Source organism: Chiloscyllium plagiosum, unplaced genomic scaffold (assembly GCF_037043375.1).
Source record: "Chiloscyllium plagiosum isolate Xiang-an unplaced genomic scaffold, Cpla_swu_hap1 HiC_scaffold_7, whole genome shotgun sequence".
NCBI classification, from domain to species: Eukaryota; Metazoa; Chordata; class Chondrichthyes; order Orectolobiformes; family Hemiscylliidae; genus Chiloscyllium; species Chiloscyllium plagiosum.
Window position 1 is genome coordinate 115,810,881 of NW_028270145.1, and position 14,342 is coordinate 115,825,222.

Consider the following 14,342-nt stretch of genomic DNA (forward strand, 5'->3'; position numbering starts at 1 on the left):
AGCAATATGGACGTCTCTCAACTGCCCTCTGAAAGGGCCTAGCAAGCCACGCAGTTGTATCAGTACAACAAAGTCTAATACAGACCAGACCATCTGGCATCAACTTAAGCACCAGAAAAGACAATGGCAGAAACAGCCCTCTAAACCGTGGAAAGCCTTCCTTACCAACATCTGGTGACAGTGTAATCCTAACATTTTGTCCCTTGATACCTTTTGTACCTAAAATGCCACAAAGGTCTGAAATGCTGGGCTTTTTTATTTCTTTAGTTTTCTAATGTATTCATAAACTCTGTACCTAGGTACCTTTGTACCTAAAATGGTGCTGTAAGCAGTGACTTTGTAAACTTTTCACTACTTAAATGAATACGTGTGACAAAAAAAAACAAATTCTAATTCGAGGGACCAGTGCTGAAGTTGGGATAGCCATCGCATAGACTAGTCAATCAACAGCCTGACATAGTCATACTGAGGGAATGATACCTTACAGACAATGTCCCACCATCACCATCCCTGGATATGACCTGAATCACTGGTAGGACAGACCCAGCAGAGGTGATGGCACAGTGATGTACAGTCGGGAGGGACTTGCCTTCAACATTGTTTCCAGATTCTACAAAGTCTCATGTCTTAAGGTTAAACATGGACAAGGAAGCCTCCTGCTGATTACTGTGTGGTGTCCTCCCTTGACTGATGAATCAGCACTCCTCCGTATTGAACAACACTTGGAGTAACAATTGAGGATGGCAAAGGTACAAAATGGGGTGAAGGATTTCAATAACCACCACCAAAGTGGCTCACAGAAGCAATACTGATAGAGTTGGTCACATCCTAAAGTATATAGCTGCTAGACTGGGTCTGTGGCAGGTGGTGAGGGAACCAACAAGATACTTGACCTCATCCTTAGTAATCTGCCAGCAGCACATACATCTGTCAGTGGTTGTTTCAGTAAGGGTGACCACTGCATAGTCTTGTGGAGACAAAGACCTGCCTTCACATTGAGAATAACCTTCATCACATTGGGTGGCACAATCACCATGCTAAATGGGACAGACTTTGAACAGGTCTAACAATTCAGGCTAGGCACCCATTGCGTGCTATGGGCCATCAACAGCAGCAGAACTTTACTCCAGCACAATCTGTAACCTCATGGCCTGTCATATCCCCCACTCAACCATTACCATCAAGCCAGCGGATCAACTAGGAGAAAGTGAGGACTGCAGATGCTGGAGATCAGAGCTTAAAAATGTGTTGTTGGAAAAGCGCAGCAGGTCAGGCAGCATCCAAGGAGAAGGAGAATCGACGTTTAGGGCATAAGCCCTTCTTCAGGAATGAAGAAGGGCTTATGCCCGAAACGTCGATTCTCCTTCTCCTTGGATGCTGCCTGACCTGCTGCGCTTTTCCAGCAACACATTTTTAAGCCAGCGGATCAATCCTGGTTCAGTGGAGAATGCAGGGAAGCATGCCAGGAGGATTACTAGGAATACCTAAAAATGACATGATAACCTGGTGAAGCTACCAAATAGGACTACTTGTATGTGAAACAGCATAAGCAACAAGTAATAGAGTTCAGCAATCTCAACAGTTGAGACCTGTTCTGCAGTTCCTGCCACATCCATTCATGAATAGTGGTGGACAGTCGAATAATTCATTGAAGGGGGGGTTCCACAAATATCCCCATCCTCACTGATGGAAGAGCCCAGCACATCAGAGCAAAAGGTAAAGCTGAAGCATTTGCAGCAATCTTCTGCCAGAAATGTCAAGTGATCCATCTCGCCATCCTCCAGTGGTCCCCAGCATCAGATACCAGTCTTAAGCCAGTTTAATTCACTCCATATGATATTGAGAAATATTTGGAGTCACTGGATACTGCAAAGGCTATGGGCCCTGACAACATTCCAGCAATAGTACTGAAGACATGCTTGCCACATCCTTAGCTAAGCTCTTCCAGTAAAGTTACAACACTCACATCTATCCAACAATGGGGAAAATTGCCCTGGTGTGTCACAAAAAGCAGGACAAATCCAACCTGGCCTATTGCCACACCATCTGTCTACTCTCGATCATCAGTAAAGTGATGGAAGGTGTCATCAGCAGTGCTACCAAGCAGCACCTGTTCAGCAATAACCTGCTCAGTGACGTCCAGTTTGGGTTCCACCAGCTCAGGACTTCATTACAGCCATGGTTCGAACATGGACAAAAGAACTGAATTCCAAACATGATTTGAGAGTTACAGCCCTTGACTTCAGGACCACATTTATAGTCATAGAGTCACACAGCATGGAAAGAGACCCTTTGGTCCAATTCATCCATGCTTACCAAGTTTCCCATTCTAAACTAGTCCCATTTGCATGGATTTGGCGTATGTCCCTCTAAACATTTCCTATACATGTACCTGACCAAATTACTTTTAAATGTTGTAAGTGTACCTGCATTTACCACCTCCTCTGGCAGTTAATTCCACATACAAACCACTCGCACTGTGAAAGAGTTTCTCCTCAGGTCCCTTTTAAAGTTTTCTCCTCTCACCTTCAAAATATACCTCCTAGCTTTGAACTTCCCCACCCTAAAGAAAAGACCTTTGCTATTCACATTATCTATGCCCCTCATGATTTTATAAATCTCTACAAGGTCACCCCTCAACATCCTGTGCTCCAGTTAAAAAAGCCTTTCTAGCCCCTTCTTATAACTCAAACGCTCAAGTCCCAGCAACTCGTAAATCTTTTCTGAACTCTTGCCAGTTTAATAATATCCTTCCTATAGCAGGGCAACCAGATCTGCACATAGTACTTCAACTCACCAATGTCCTGTACAACCTCAACTTCTACACTAATGGTCTGAGCAATGAAAGCAAGCATGCTAAACACCTTTTTAATGACCTTGTCTACCTGCAGTGGAAGTTTCAAAGAACTATGTAACTGAACCCTTAGGTCTCCCTGTTTGACAACACACCCCAGAGCCCTACTATTATAGGTATAAGTCCTTGCCCTTGTTTGTTTTACCAAAATGCAATACCTCGCATTTATCCAAATTAAACTCCATCTGCCACTCCTCAGCCTCTTGGCCCAATTGATCAAAATCCCTTTGTAATCTTAGATTACCTTCTTCACTGTTCACTATACCATCAATTTTGGTGACATCCACAAGCTTACTAACAATGCTTCTTAACTTCTCATCCAAATCATGTATATGATTCATATACAACAGTGCATCAAGGAGCCTGAATAAAAGCCCTGAAATTATTGGAGTCATTCCGGTGCATAGGAAGACGTTTGTGGTTTTTGGATATCAGTCTTAGCTCCAGGCCATCTCTGCAGGGATTCCTAAGAGTAGTCCTAGGCCCAAACACCTTCAGCTGCTTCATCAATGACCATTCCTCAGATACAGAAGCAGTCCATGTTCAAGTGCAACAAGATCTGGATAATATCCAGACTTGTGCTGACAAGTGGCAAGTAACATTTGTGCCACACAAATGCCAGGATGGTGACCATCACCAATAAGAAACAATCTAATCACTACCCCTTGACATTCAATGGTGTTATAATCACTGAATCCCCCACATCCTGACTCCCCAAAGCCTGTCCACCATCTACAAAGCTGAAACTTTATTGCTGGAACAGCACAGCAGGTCAGGCAGCATCTAGGGAACAGAAGATTCGACGTTTCGGGCACATGCCCTTCTTCAGGAATGAGCAGAGAGTGTTCAGCAGGAGAAGATAAAAGGTAGGGAGGAGGGACTTGGAGGAGGGGCGTTGGAAATGTGATAGGTGGAAAGAGGTCAAGGTGAAGGTGATAGGTCGGAGTAGGGTGGAGGCGGAGAGGTCAAGAAGAAGACTGCAGGTCAGGAAGGCGGTGCCGGGCTGGAGGGATTCGGCTGAGACAAGGTGGGGGGAGGGGGGATGAAGAAACTGGTGAAGTCCAAGTTCATCCCCTGTGGTTGGAGGGTTCCCAGTCGGAAGATAAGACGCTCCTCCTCCGACCGTCGCGTTGTTGTGGTTTGGCGGTGGATGAGTCCAATGACCTGCATATCCTCGGTGGAGTGGGAGGGGGAGTTGAAATGCTGTGCTACAGGGTGATTGGGTTGGTTCGTCCGGGTGGCCCAAAGCACCATCTACAAAGCACAAGTCAGGAGTGTGATGGAATACTCTCCACTTGCTTGGATGGCCACAGCTCCAACAACAGGCAAGAAGCTTGACACATCTAGGACAAAGCACTCTGCTTAATTGGCACTACATCTACAAACATCCATTCTCTCCACCACTAATGTTCAGTAGCAGCAGTATGTACTATCTACAAAATGCAGTTCAGAAATTCACCAAAAATCCTTTCATCTCTAAGGTTAAGGGCAACAGATACATGGGAACACCACCACCTGCAAGTTCACCACCACCTAAGCCACTCACCATCCTGACTCAGAAATATATTGTGTTCCTTCATTGTCACTGGATCAAAATCTTGGAATTCCCTCCCCAAGGACATTGTGAGTCAATCTACAGCACATGGACTAAGCAGTTCAAGAAGGCAGCTATCACCATTTTCTCAATGGCAACTCGGGATGGGAGATAACTGTTGGCCCGGCTAGCAATACCCACGTCCCTCAAGTGAATGAAATAAACTGCTCTACTAGGTGAGTACATTAAAATACAAAAATAATGGAAAGTGAATCATATTAAAGATTTCTGTAATTCGATACAAATATCAGGTAAGTGTTTCAAAATATACAAATATTTTTATGTAATGAATAACATTTTAATAATATTACCTTTCCAGAAGCTGAACCTAGAGACACAACTGAAACATGCATCATGTCCTCTTCTGATGAAGACAAGGAATCTGAGGTGAGATTTTAAAATAATAGGCAGTTTGGTTCAAAATTGCTGAGCTGAGGGCTGAGCTGCATACACTGTGAGTATCAGGGGGTTGGTGAGTACCCTGGATGCTTTGTTCTAGACACTCACATTTTTAGTGAATTAAAGGGTATGACTTCAGATAATCAGGAATAAAGATCCAGCACATAATGATAGTGGAGCCTCAGCTGTCAACATTGTTCAGTTAAGTGCAAGATACTTGTTATGTCTGCAGGAGAGAGCATGGACTGCAGAATGGGTGTGAAAACTCATCATTGCACTCGACTGCAGATACCATTCAAGTTCTGGAAGTGAAAAGGAACATCGTAATATTAGGAGACAGTACAGACAGGGAACAGACAGGAATACACTATTCTCTGCAGCCATGTCAAGGAACTCCAAAAGTTGTGTTACCTACCCGAAGCCAGGGTTAAAGGCATCTCCTGCAGTTGATGAAATTAGAGTTAAAGGGGAGGATGAGTTGATGTGCTCTACCAGTGACATTGGTAGAAGTAGGGACAATATTCTGCTGGAAGATTTTGAGAAGTGGGAGAAGTAGAGTATTACCTGAGCCATTTGTCATGGGAAGAAAGTGTTTTAACTCATGAAGCACTTGGACCAGTATAGAAGGGTCTGCCATTGGGATAGGCTCCATTTTTAAACAGAACCTTGAAATGTATAACTGGGGAAGTTTTTTTCTTTCATACTTCCCCACTCTTAATATTTTATGTTTGCTCTTTATTAAATCAAGGCAGTGTTTGTCCATTCAAATAAATGTATAGAGAAGGTTTGAAATTGATTGAAATGAGGTTATAGCTTCTCTCAGTCCCACACTGTTTTTTATGGTGTTTCACAAGAAACACTGTTCCTCAGTGGCGTCATCATCTATAGGCTAATAACTTACTATCATCTCTCTCCTGCTACAAAGATAGGCATGGCCTATTGTTTTATTACTGGACTGTTAATCCAGAGAACCACTGGGGCACTTGGGTTTGAATCCTGCCATGGCAGATGGTGGGATTTGAATTTAATAAACTCTGGAATTAAGAGTTGAATGATGACCGTAAACTCATTGTTGATTGTCAGGAGAAAAGGAACAAAAACAGCTTTTGCTGGAAATCTCAGCATGTCTAGCAGAATCTATGGAGAGAAATACTTTTACTTCAAAATTATACTTTATTCTTAACATTATCTTTATATGCACACATAGTCACTAAAGCAGTTCGGTTCTGCAGTCTTTGCATATGGAAAAGCAAATGAACATTGGAGTTTGACTTCCCCAACAGTTCCAAAGGCATTTCTTTCTTATGCAAATAGTAATGTAAAACAGTAAAGTACTTGTGTAAACAGTATTATTTCCATATATTTGCAGCACCAGGCAGAGTTAACATTTTGGGTCCAGTGATCCTTCTTCAGAACTGATTGTAGCTAGGAAAACGTTGGTATATATGCTGAAGGTGGGGTGAGGGAGGGGAAAGTCCAATCCAAAGATGTGCAGGTTAGGTGAATTGGCCATGCTACATTGCTGGTAGTGTTCATGGATGTGTAGGTTAGGCACATTATTCGGGGGAAATGAAGAGTAGTAGGGTAGGGGAATGGTTCAGGGTGGGTTACTCTTCGGAGGGTCAATGTGAACTTGTTGGGCCAAAGAGCCTGTTTCCACCCTGTGGGAATTCTAAGTAGTAAATAATAGGTGGAGATGGAGCCTAGAGAGAGAGAGAACAACAGTTGAGCAAACAAAGGAATGGGTAAAGGTCAGCCTGGGAGAGGAGGAGAAATCTGGAAGAAGTCAACTCAGATGTCAGGACTGAGAACAGGATCACGGACATAGTCTTGGTGGCAGCTCAGGAACCAGATTTGCAAACTGAGTGCATGAAGAGAGATAAGGTACTTACTTCTTGTAGTTGCCGGACCATTCCATATCACCTGTCCTTCATGGAAAAATTAGCAAAGTGGTTGGTACCAGTGTGGTGAACAACCAGAGGTTTTGGTCCCTATTGGTACCAATGACATAGACAGAAAGAGAGATGAGGTCCTGCAAAGGGAGTTAGGTCCAAAGTTGAAAAGCAGGACCTCTAGGGTTGTAATCTCGGATTACTTCCAGTGTCTTGTGTTAGTGAGGCTAAGAAGAGGAAGATATCACTGAGATGTCTTCTGGGAAAAATGGGACTTAAACAAGAAGGATGGGTTGCACCTAAACTGGAGGGGCACCGATATCCTGGCAGGTAGACTTGCTAGTGCTACTCAGGAGAGTTTAAACAAGTTTGACAAGGGGACAAGAACCAGAGTAAAATCAGCAAGGAGGAATCAGAGAATAGGACCAGTAAGACTGAGAGGAAGAACAAATAGAGAAAGGTTACTGAACACAGCAAGACCAGAGAGCCATCTGAGGTGTATTTGTTTTAATGTGATGAATATGATAAATAAGGCAGATGAACTTAGAGCTTGGATTAATGCATATAATTATGGTATTGTAGTTACTACAGAAACTTGGTTGAGAGAGGGACAAGTCAGCAGCTTAATGATCCAGGATTTAGATGTTTCAGGGGAAATATGGATGTAAAGGAGGTGTGGACGATGTATTACGGATAAGCAAGAATATCACAGCTATACTGAGGGAAGACACCTTGGAGAGCCTATCCAGCTAGGCCATGTAGGTAGAGCTCAGGAATAGGAAAGGTGCAATCATTTTATTGAAATTGTACTACAGTCCTCCCAACAGCTAGTGAGTGATACAGGAACAGATTAGATTACTTACAGTGTGGAAACAGGCCGTTTGGCCAACAAGTCCACACCAACCCGCCGAAGCACAACCCACTTGGACAGATTATAAAAACATGTAAAAACAACTGGGGTATTTTGCTGGGTGATGTTACCTTAGTGCCTGGAGCTTGAAAGGTGTGTGTGTGTGTGTGTGTGGGTAGGAGAGGGACCAGATTTGATCAAAGTTTCAAGAGGGGAGTATTTTGGGAAGACTGACCATAATCCGTTAAATTTTAAGCTCGGTATGGATAGGGACAAGAGTAGCCCTCAGGTGAAAGTATTAAACTGGGGAAGGTTAATTACCATTATATTAGGCAGGAACTGGAAAATGTAGATTTCCAGTGTAGATTGAATGCAGCTGTTTGAGGGTAAATCCACATCTGGCATGCGGGAATCTTTTAAAGGACATTGGTTAGAGCTCAGGACCTATGAAAATGAAGGATAAGGAAAACTAAATAAATCGAGAGCTTACTCAAAAAGAAAACGGCATATATAAGGTTTAGGAAACTGAAGACAAACAAGCCATCAAAGATTACAACGATAGCAGGAAAGAACTCAAACAAGGAATTAGGAGGGCTAAAATGGGCTATAAAACCTCTTTGCGATCAGGATTAAGGAAAATCCCAATGTATTTTGTATACATATAAGGAGCAAGAGGTTAGCTAAAGAAAGGGTAGGTCCAGTCAATGACACGGGAGGAAATTAATGTATGAAGCTGGAGGAAGTGGGTCCTTAACAAATATATTAGTATTCACAAAGGAGAAACTTGGTGAATCTAGGGAAGGATATGTTGATATTCTAGGGTATGTCAGCATTAAAAAAAGTGTTGGGTGTTTTAAAAGGCATTAAGGTAGACAAGTTCCCAACACCTGATGGGATCTATCCCAGAATCAGAGGGAGGCAGGTGAGGAAATTGCTGGGGCTCATACGAAATCTTTATAACCCATTTAATCACAGGAAATGCCCAAAGGACTGGAGAATAGCCAGCATTGTTTCTTTAAGAAGGGCAACAGGGATGATCCAGGAAATTACAGGCTGATGAGCCTGACGTCAGTGGCAGGAAAGTATTGGAGAAGATTCTTAGGGGTAGGATTTACTCACATTTAGAGTCATGGAGTCACACAGCATGGAAACAGACCGTTCGGTCCAACTTGTCTGTGCTGACCAGCTATTCCAATCTGACCTTATCCTATTTGCCAGAATTTGGCCCATATCCCTCCATACCCTTCCTATTCATTTGTCCATCCTGATGCCTTTTAAATATTGTAATTGTACCAGCTGCCACCACTTCCTCTGGCAGCTCATCCCATACATGCACCACCCTCTGCGTGAAAAAGTTACCCCTCAGGTCTTTTAATTTTTCCTTTCTCAACTTAAATCTGTGCCTTATAGTTCTAGACTAACCTACCCCTAGCAAAAAACACTTGGCTATTCACCCTATCCATGTGCCTCATGATTTTATAAACCTCTATAAGATCACCCCTTAGACTGTGACACTCCAGGAAAAATAGCCCCAGTCTATTCAACCTCCTTATAACTCAAACCCTCCCAGCAACATCCTGGTAAATCTTTTCTGCACCCTCTCAGGTTAAACAACATCCTTTCTATAGAAGGGTGACCATATTTGGAAAAATATGGACTTGTCAGTAATAGGCAGCATGGCTTTGTGCTGGGAAAGCCACAAAATTGTTTGATGAAGTGACAAAAATGATTGATGAGATCAGGGTTGTAGATGTTGTCTGTGCTTACTTTTGAAAGGACTTTGACACGGTCCCTTCCCTCATGGTGGCTGATACAAAAGTCACATGGGATCCAAGGTGAGCTGGCAAGATGGATACAGAACTGGCTTGGTCATAGAAGTCAGAGAGCAGCAGTGGAAGGGTGTTTTTGTGACTAGAGATCTGTGATCAGTGGTGTTGCACAGGAATCAATGCTGGAATTCCTGTTGTTTATAATGTATATAAATGATTTGGAGGAGCATGCAGGTGCCCTAATGAGTAAGTTTGCAGACAACACAAAGTTTGGGGCAACTGTGGATAATGAGGACGGTTGCCACAGAATACAGCAAGACTATAGATACACTGCAGACTCAGGAAAAGAAATGGCAGATGGAGTTTAATTCAGACAAATGCAAGGTGATGCATTTTGAGAGATCTTATGCAGAAGGGATGTATTCAATAAATGGCAGAAACCTTAGTAGCATCAACACAGAGGGAATTAGCCATACAGGTCCACATTTCCCTGGAAGTGGGTAGGGTGGTCAAGAAGCCTCTGCTCTGCTTACCTCCACCCGTCAGCGTATAGAGAGTATAAAAATTCTCATCATGTTGCAGCAGTATAGAACTTTCGTTAGGTCACATTCGGAATAATGTGCAAAAAAAACGAAAGAACTGCGGACACTGGAAATCAGAGGCACCTCAGTCAGTTCTGTGTACAGAGGGATCTGGATGTTCTGCTACACAAATTATGAAATTAGTATGTGGATTCGGCAAGTGATTAGGAAGAGAAATGGAAGATCATTTATTGCAAAAGAATGGAAGATAATAGTAGGAAAATTTTACTCTAGTTGTACAGGCGTTGGTAGGGCCCTGTCTAGTGTACTGTGGTCAGTTTTGGTCTCCTTATTTGAAGAAAGATGTAATTGCTTGAGAAGCAGTTCAGAAGAAGTTGACTTGGTGCATTCCTGGGATGAAGGGCTTATAATGCTAGGTCTATATCCATTGAATAATGAGAGGGTTTCATATTGAAATAAAAACGATTTAAAGAAACTGGATAGTGCAGATACTTGGAGGGTATTTAGAGTTAAGTGTGGTAAAAGCTAGGGGACACGTTGAAAATAGAAGGCCTCCCTTTTAAGACAGAGTTGAAGAGAATTATTTTCTCTGAGGGTGTCAGTATGTGAAATTTTCTTCCCCAGGATGTAGTAGAGGCTGTGTCTTTGAATTTATTTGGTGCCCCGTTAGATGTTTAATTGATGGGAAAGTGGAGATGAGACCACAATCAGATCAGTGATGATCTTATTAAATGGTGGCACAAGCTCAAAGGGTTAAATGGCCATCTGCTGCTTTTAAGTCATATGTTCCTATGTATGAACCTTGGGATACTTTATTACAGGAAATGTCTGATATAAGTAGGAGCTTTTGTTAAGGATTGATTTGTAGTGACACTTCTAAACCAATTTATTGATAGAATGGAAGGTTAAAGAAATCAGAGAATATAACATTAGGCTTCAGAACCTGAATGGATATAGGCAACAACATAGAGTAGAGATGTGCAGCATGGAAACAGACCCTTTGGTCCAACTCGTCCATGCTGAACAAAGAAAATTACAGCACAGGAACAGGCCCTTCATGCACTGATCCAGATCTTCTATCTAAACCTGTCGCCTATTTTCTAACGATCTGTCTGCCTGTGCTCCCTGCCCATTCATGTATCTGTCGAAATATATTTTAAGTGACACTATCTTGCCCGCCCCTACCACCTCCGCTGGCAACACATTACAGGCACCCACCATCCTCTGCGTAAAGAACTTTCCATGTACATCTCCCTTAAACTTCTCCCCTCTCACTTTGAACTAGTAATTGAGTCCTCCACTAGTAATTGAGCTTCTTGCTATCCACCCTGCCTATATCTCTCATGATTTTGTAGACCTCAATCAGGTCTCCCCTCAACCTCTGTCTTTCTAATGAAAACAATCCTAATCTACTCAACCTCTCTTTATAGCTCGCGTCATCCACACCAGGCAACATGCTGGTGAACCTCCTCTGCACCTCTCCAAAGCATCCACACCCTTTTGGAAATGTGACCAGAACTGTATGCATTATTCCAAATGTGGCTGAACCAAAGTCCATACAACTGTATCATGACCTGCCAACTCTTGTACTCAATAGCCTATCCAATGAAGAAAAGCATGCCGAATGCCTTCTTGACCATTCTATCGACCTGTGTTGCCACCTTCAGGGAACAATGGACCTGAACACCCAGATCTCTCTGTACATCAATTTTCCCCAGGGCTATTTCATTTACCATATAGTTCACTCTTGAATTGGATCTTCTAAAATGCATCACCTCACATTTGCCTGGGTTGAACTCCATCTACCATTTCTCCACCCAACTTTTCAATCTATCTATATTCTGCTGCATTCTCTGACAAACCTATTCACTACCTGCTACTCTGCCAATCTTAGTGTCATCTGCAAACTTGCTAATCAGACCATCTCTTCCTTCCTTCAGATCATTTACGTATATCACAAACAACAGTGGTCCCAGCACGGATCCCTGTGGGACATCACTGGTCACAGTTCTCCATTTGAGAAACTCCCTTCCACTACTACTCTCTGTCTCCTGTTGCCCAGCCAGTTCTCTATCCATCTGGCTAGTACACCCTGGACCCCAGGCGACTTCACTTTCTCCAACAGCCTACCATGGTTTATAAAATAGAGGTTTATAAAATCATGAGGGGCATGGTTGGGTAAATAGACAAGGTCCGGGTGAGGGGGGTGAGAGGGGAAACCTTATCAAACGCCTTACTGAAGTCCATGTAGAGTCTAGATTAGAGTGGTGCTGGAAAAGCACAGCAGTTCAGGCAGCATCTGAGGAGCAGTATATGACATCCACAACCCTTTACTCATCAATCAACTTTGTAACTTCCTCAAAGAATTCTATTAAGTTGTTAAGGCGTGACTTTCCCTGTAGAAATCATGTTGCCGATCACTGATAAAAGCTCATATTTTCCAAATGGGAATAGATCCTTTCCCTCAGTATCTTTTCCAGCAGCTTCGCTACCACTGACGTCAGGCTCACCGGTCTCTATTTATCTGGATTATCCCTGCTTCCCTTCTTAAACAAGGGAACAACATTAGCGATTCTCCAGTCCCCTGAGACCACATCTGTGTTCAAAGATATCTGTTAAAGCCCCAGCTATTTCCTCTCTCGCTTCCCTCAGTAACCTGGGATAGATCCCAACTGGACCTGGGGACTTGTCCACCTTCATGCCTTTTAGAATACCCAACAGTTCCTCCCTCCTAATGCCAACTTGCACTAGATTAATCAAACATCTATCCCTAACCTCAACATCCGTCATGTCCCTCTTCTCGGTGAACACCAATGAAAAGTACTCATTAAGAATCTCACCCATTTTCTCTGACTCCACACGTAACTTTCCTCCTTTATCCTTGAGTTGGCCAACCCTTTCTCTAGTTACCCTCTTGCTCCTTATACACGAATAAAAGGCTTTGGGATTTTCCTTAACCCTGTTTGCTAAAGATATTTCATGACTCCTTTTAGCCCTCTTAATTCAGATATCCTAAATTAATCGAGTTTCATTTGCCAGCACTTGGCCCATATCCCTCTAAACCCTTCCTATTCATGTGCCCATCCAGATGTCTTTTAAATATTGTAGTTGTACCAGCCTCCACCACTTCTTCTGGCAGCTCATTCCATACGCACATAATTCTTTGATTGAAAAAGTTGCCCCTCAGGTCCCTTTTAAATCTTTCCCCTCTCACCCCCCTCACCCGGACCTTGTCTATTTACCCAACCATGCCCCTCATGATTTTATAAACCTCTATAAGGTCACACCTAGCCTCCAACACTCCAGGGAGAATAGCCCCAGCCAATTCAGCCTCTCCATATTGCTCAAAACCTGCAACCTGGCAACATCCTTGTAAATTTTTTCTGAACCCTTTCAAGTTTCACAACATCCTTCCAATAGTCTACAGCAGTTGTAGTTGTATTAAAATAAAGCTTAAGAGGCTGGTATAGGAAGTTTAATTGAACACTCTGTGTGTTGTACGATGTTAAAGTGTGACTGAGGAAAATATGTACAGTAAAAATGTTTTGAAGCACTTGGTGATGGAGTAAGCTTGGGTTTTGATCCTGAGCTCATTTGATCAGGACTTAGAAATTGTGCAAATATATGCTGAGAAAATTTACTGAAAACTCACTACAGTTGTGCATTTTATCTTTACAGAACTGAGGCAGAAAGTTGTAATTATGATTTGAAATGTATTTGAGCAAAAGAAGTTAATGAAAAGCTGTGCTACAATTCCCAATATAGATTTGGTTCTCTGATGGAATATATTGTCATAATTTGTTCACAATTATTCATAACTCCTTTAATCTAACTCTGTTTGCTCCAGGAAAATGAAGACTTGTGTGCCCTCGATCAAGATTAACAGTGGACTGTAGGAAATCAATGGCAGGCAGATCTGAGTGTGTTCCAAAGATGCACAGTTACAATGTATAAAAAGTACTCTAATCTCAATCACCAGTAAACCCACATGTTTCACTCTCAGATTACTTGAATAAATGTGAGTTAATGACCACCAAATCTGTTATCAGGCACACTAATTCCAATTGCTACTTGTCTGCGAAATTTATTTTAATTTACCTTCTTATAGGAGTGAGAAGTTTATGTTTTAAATGACTCGTTTCACTAGACAATGACATGAATCCAGCAAATTGAAAACCTAGTCCCATTTTATATTTTTTCAATATCCAGTTGTCTTAATGTTCATTAAGTTTGGGAAACATCTCACAGGATAGGAAAATGGCTAACATACCCTCTTTAAGTTAAGGTTAGGAGTAAAAATTGGAAGTAAATACCTATAGGTTCATTAGTTGAAATATTTTTGATTTTGATTAATCTCTTGATCTCTGAAATGATCATGAGAGCCAAACAGTTCGTGGGCAACAAATACCAGCTTTGCCGACAGCAAATACCAGCTTTGCTGG

General features: G+C 42.3%; 1 protein-coding gene across 1 annotated transcript in view; it reads left to right on the top strand.

The window, feature by feature from the left end:
* The window catches only part of LOC122552049 (desmin-like), a 159,422-nt gene extending 145,499 nt beyond the window's left edge, over positions 1-13,923 (top strand). Inside the window, exons 8-9 of the mRNA XM_087988631.1 lie at positions 4,768-4,835; positions 13,748-13,923. Coding sequence (XP_087844757.1) covers positions 4,768-4,835; positions 13,748-13,783 — 104 coding nt within the window. The 3' untranslated portion in view covers positions 13,784-13,923. The remainder of the gene's footprint in view (positions 1-4,767; positions 4,836-13,747) is intronic.
* The last annotated feature ends 419 nt before the right edge of the window (positions 13,924-14,342 follow it).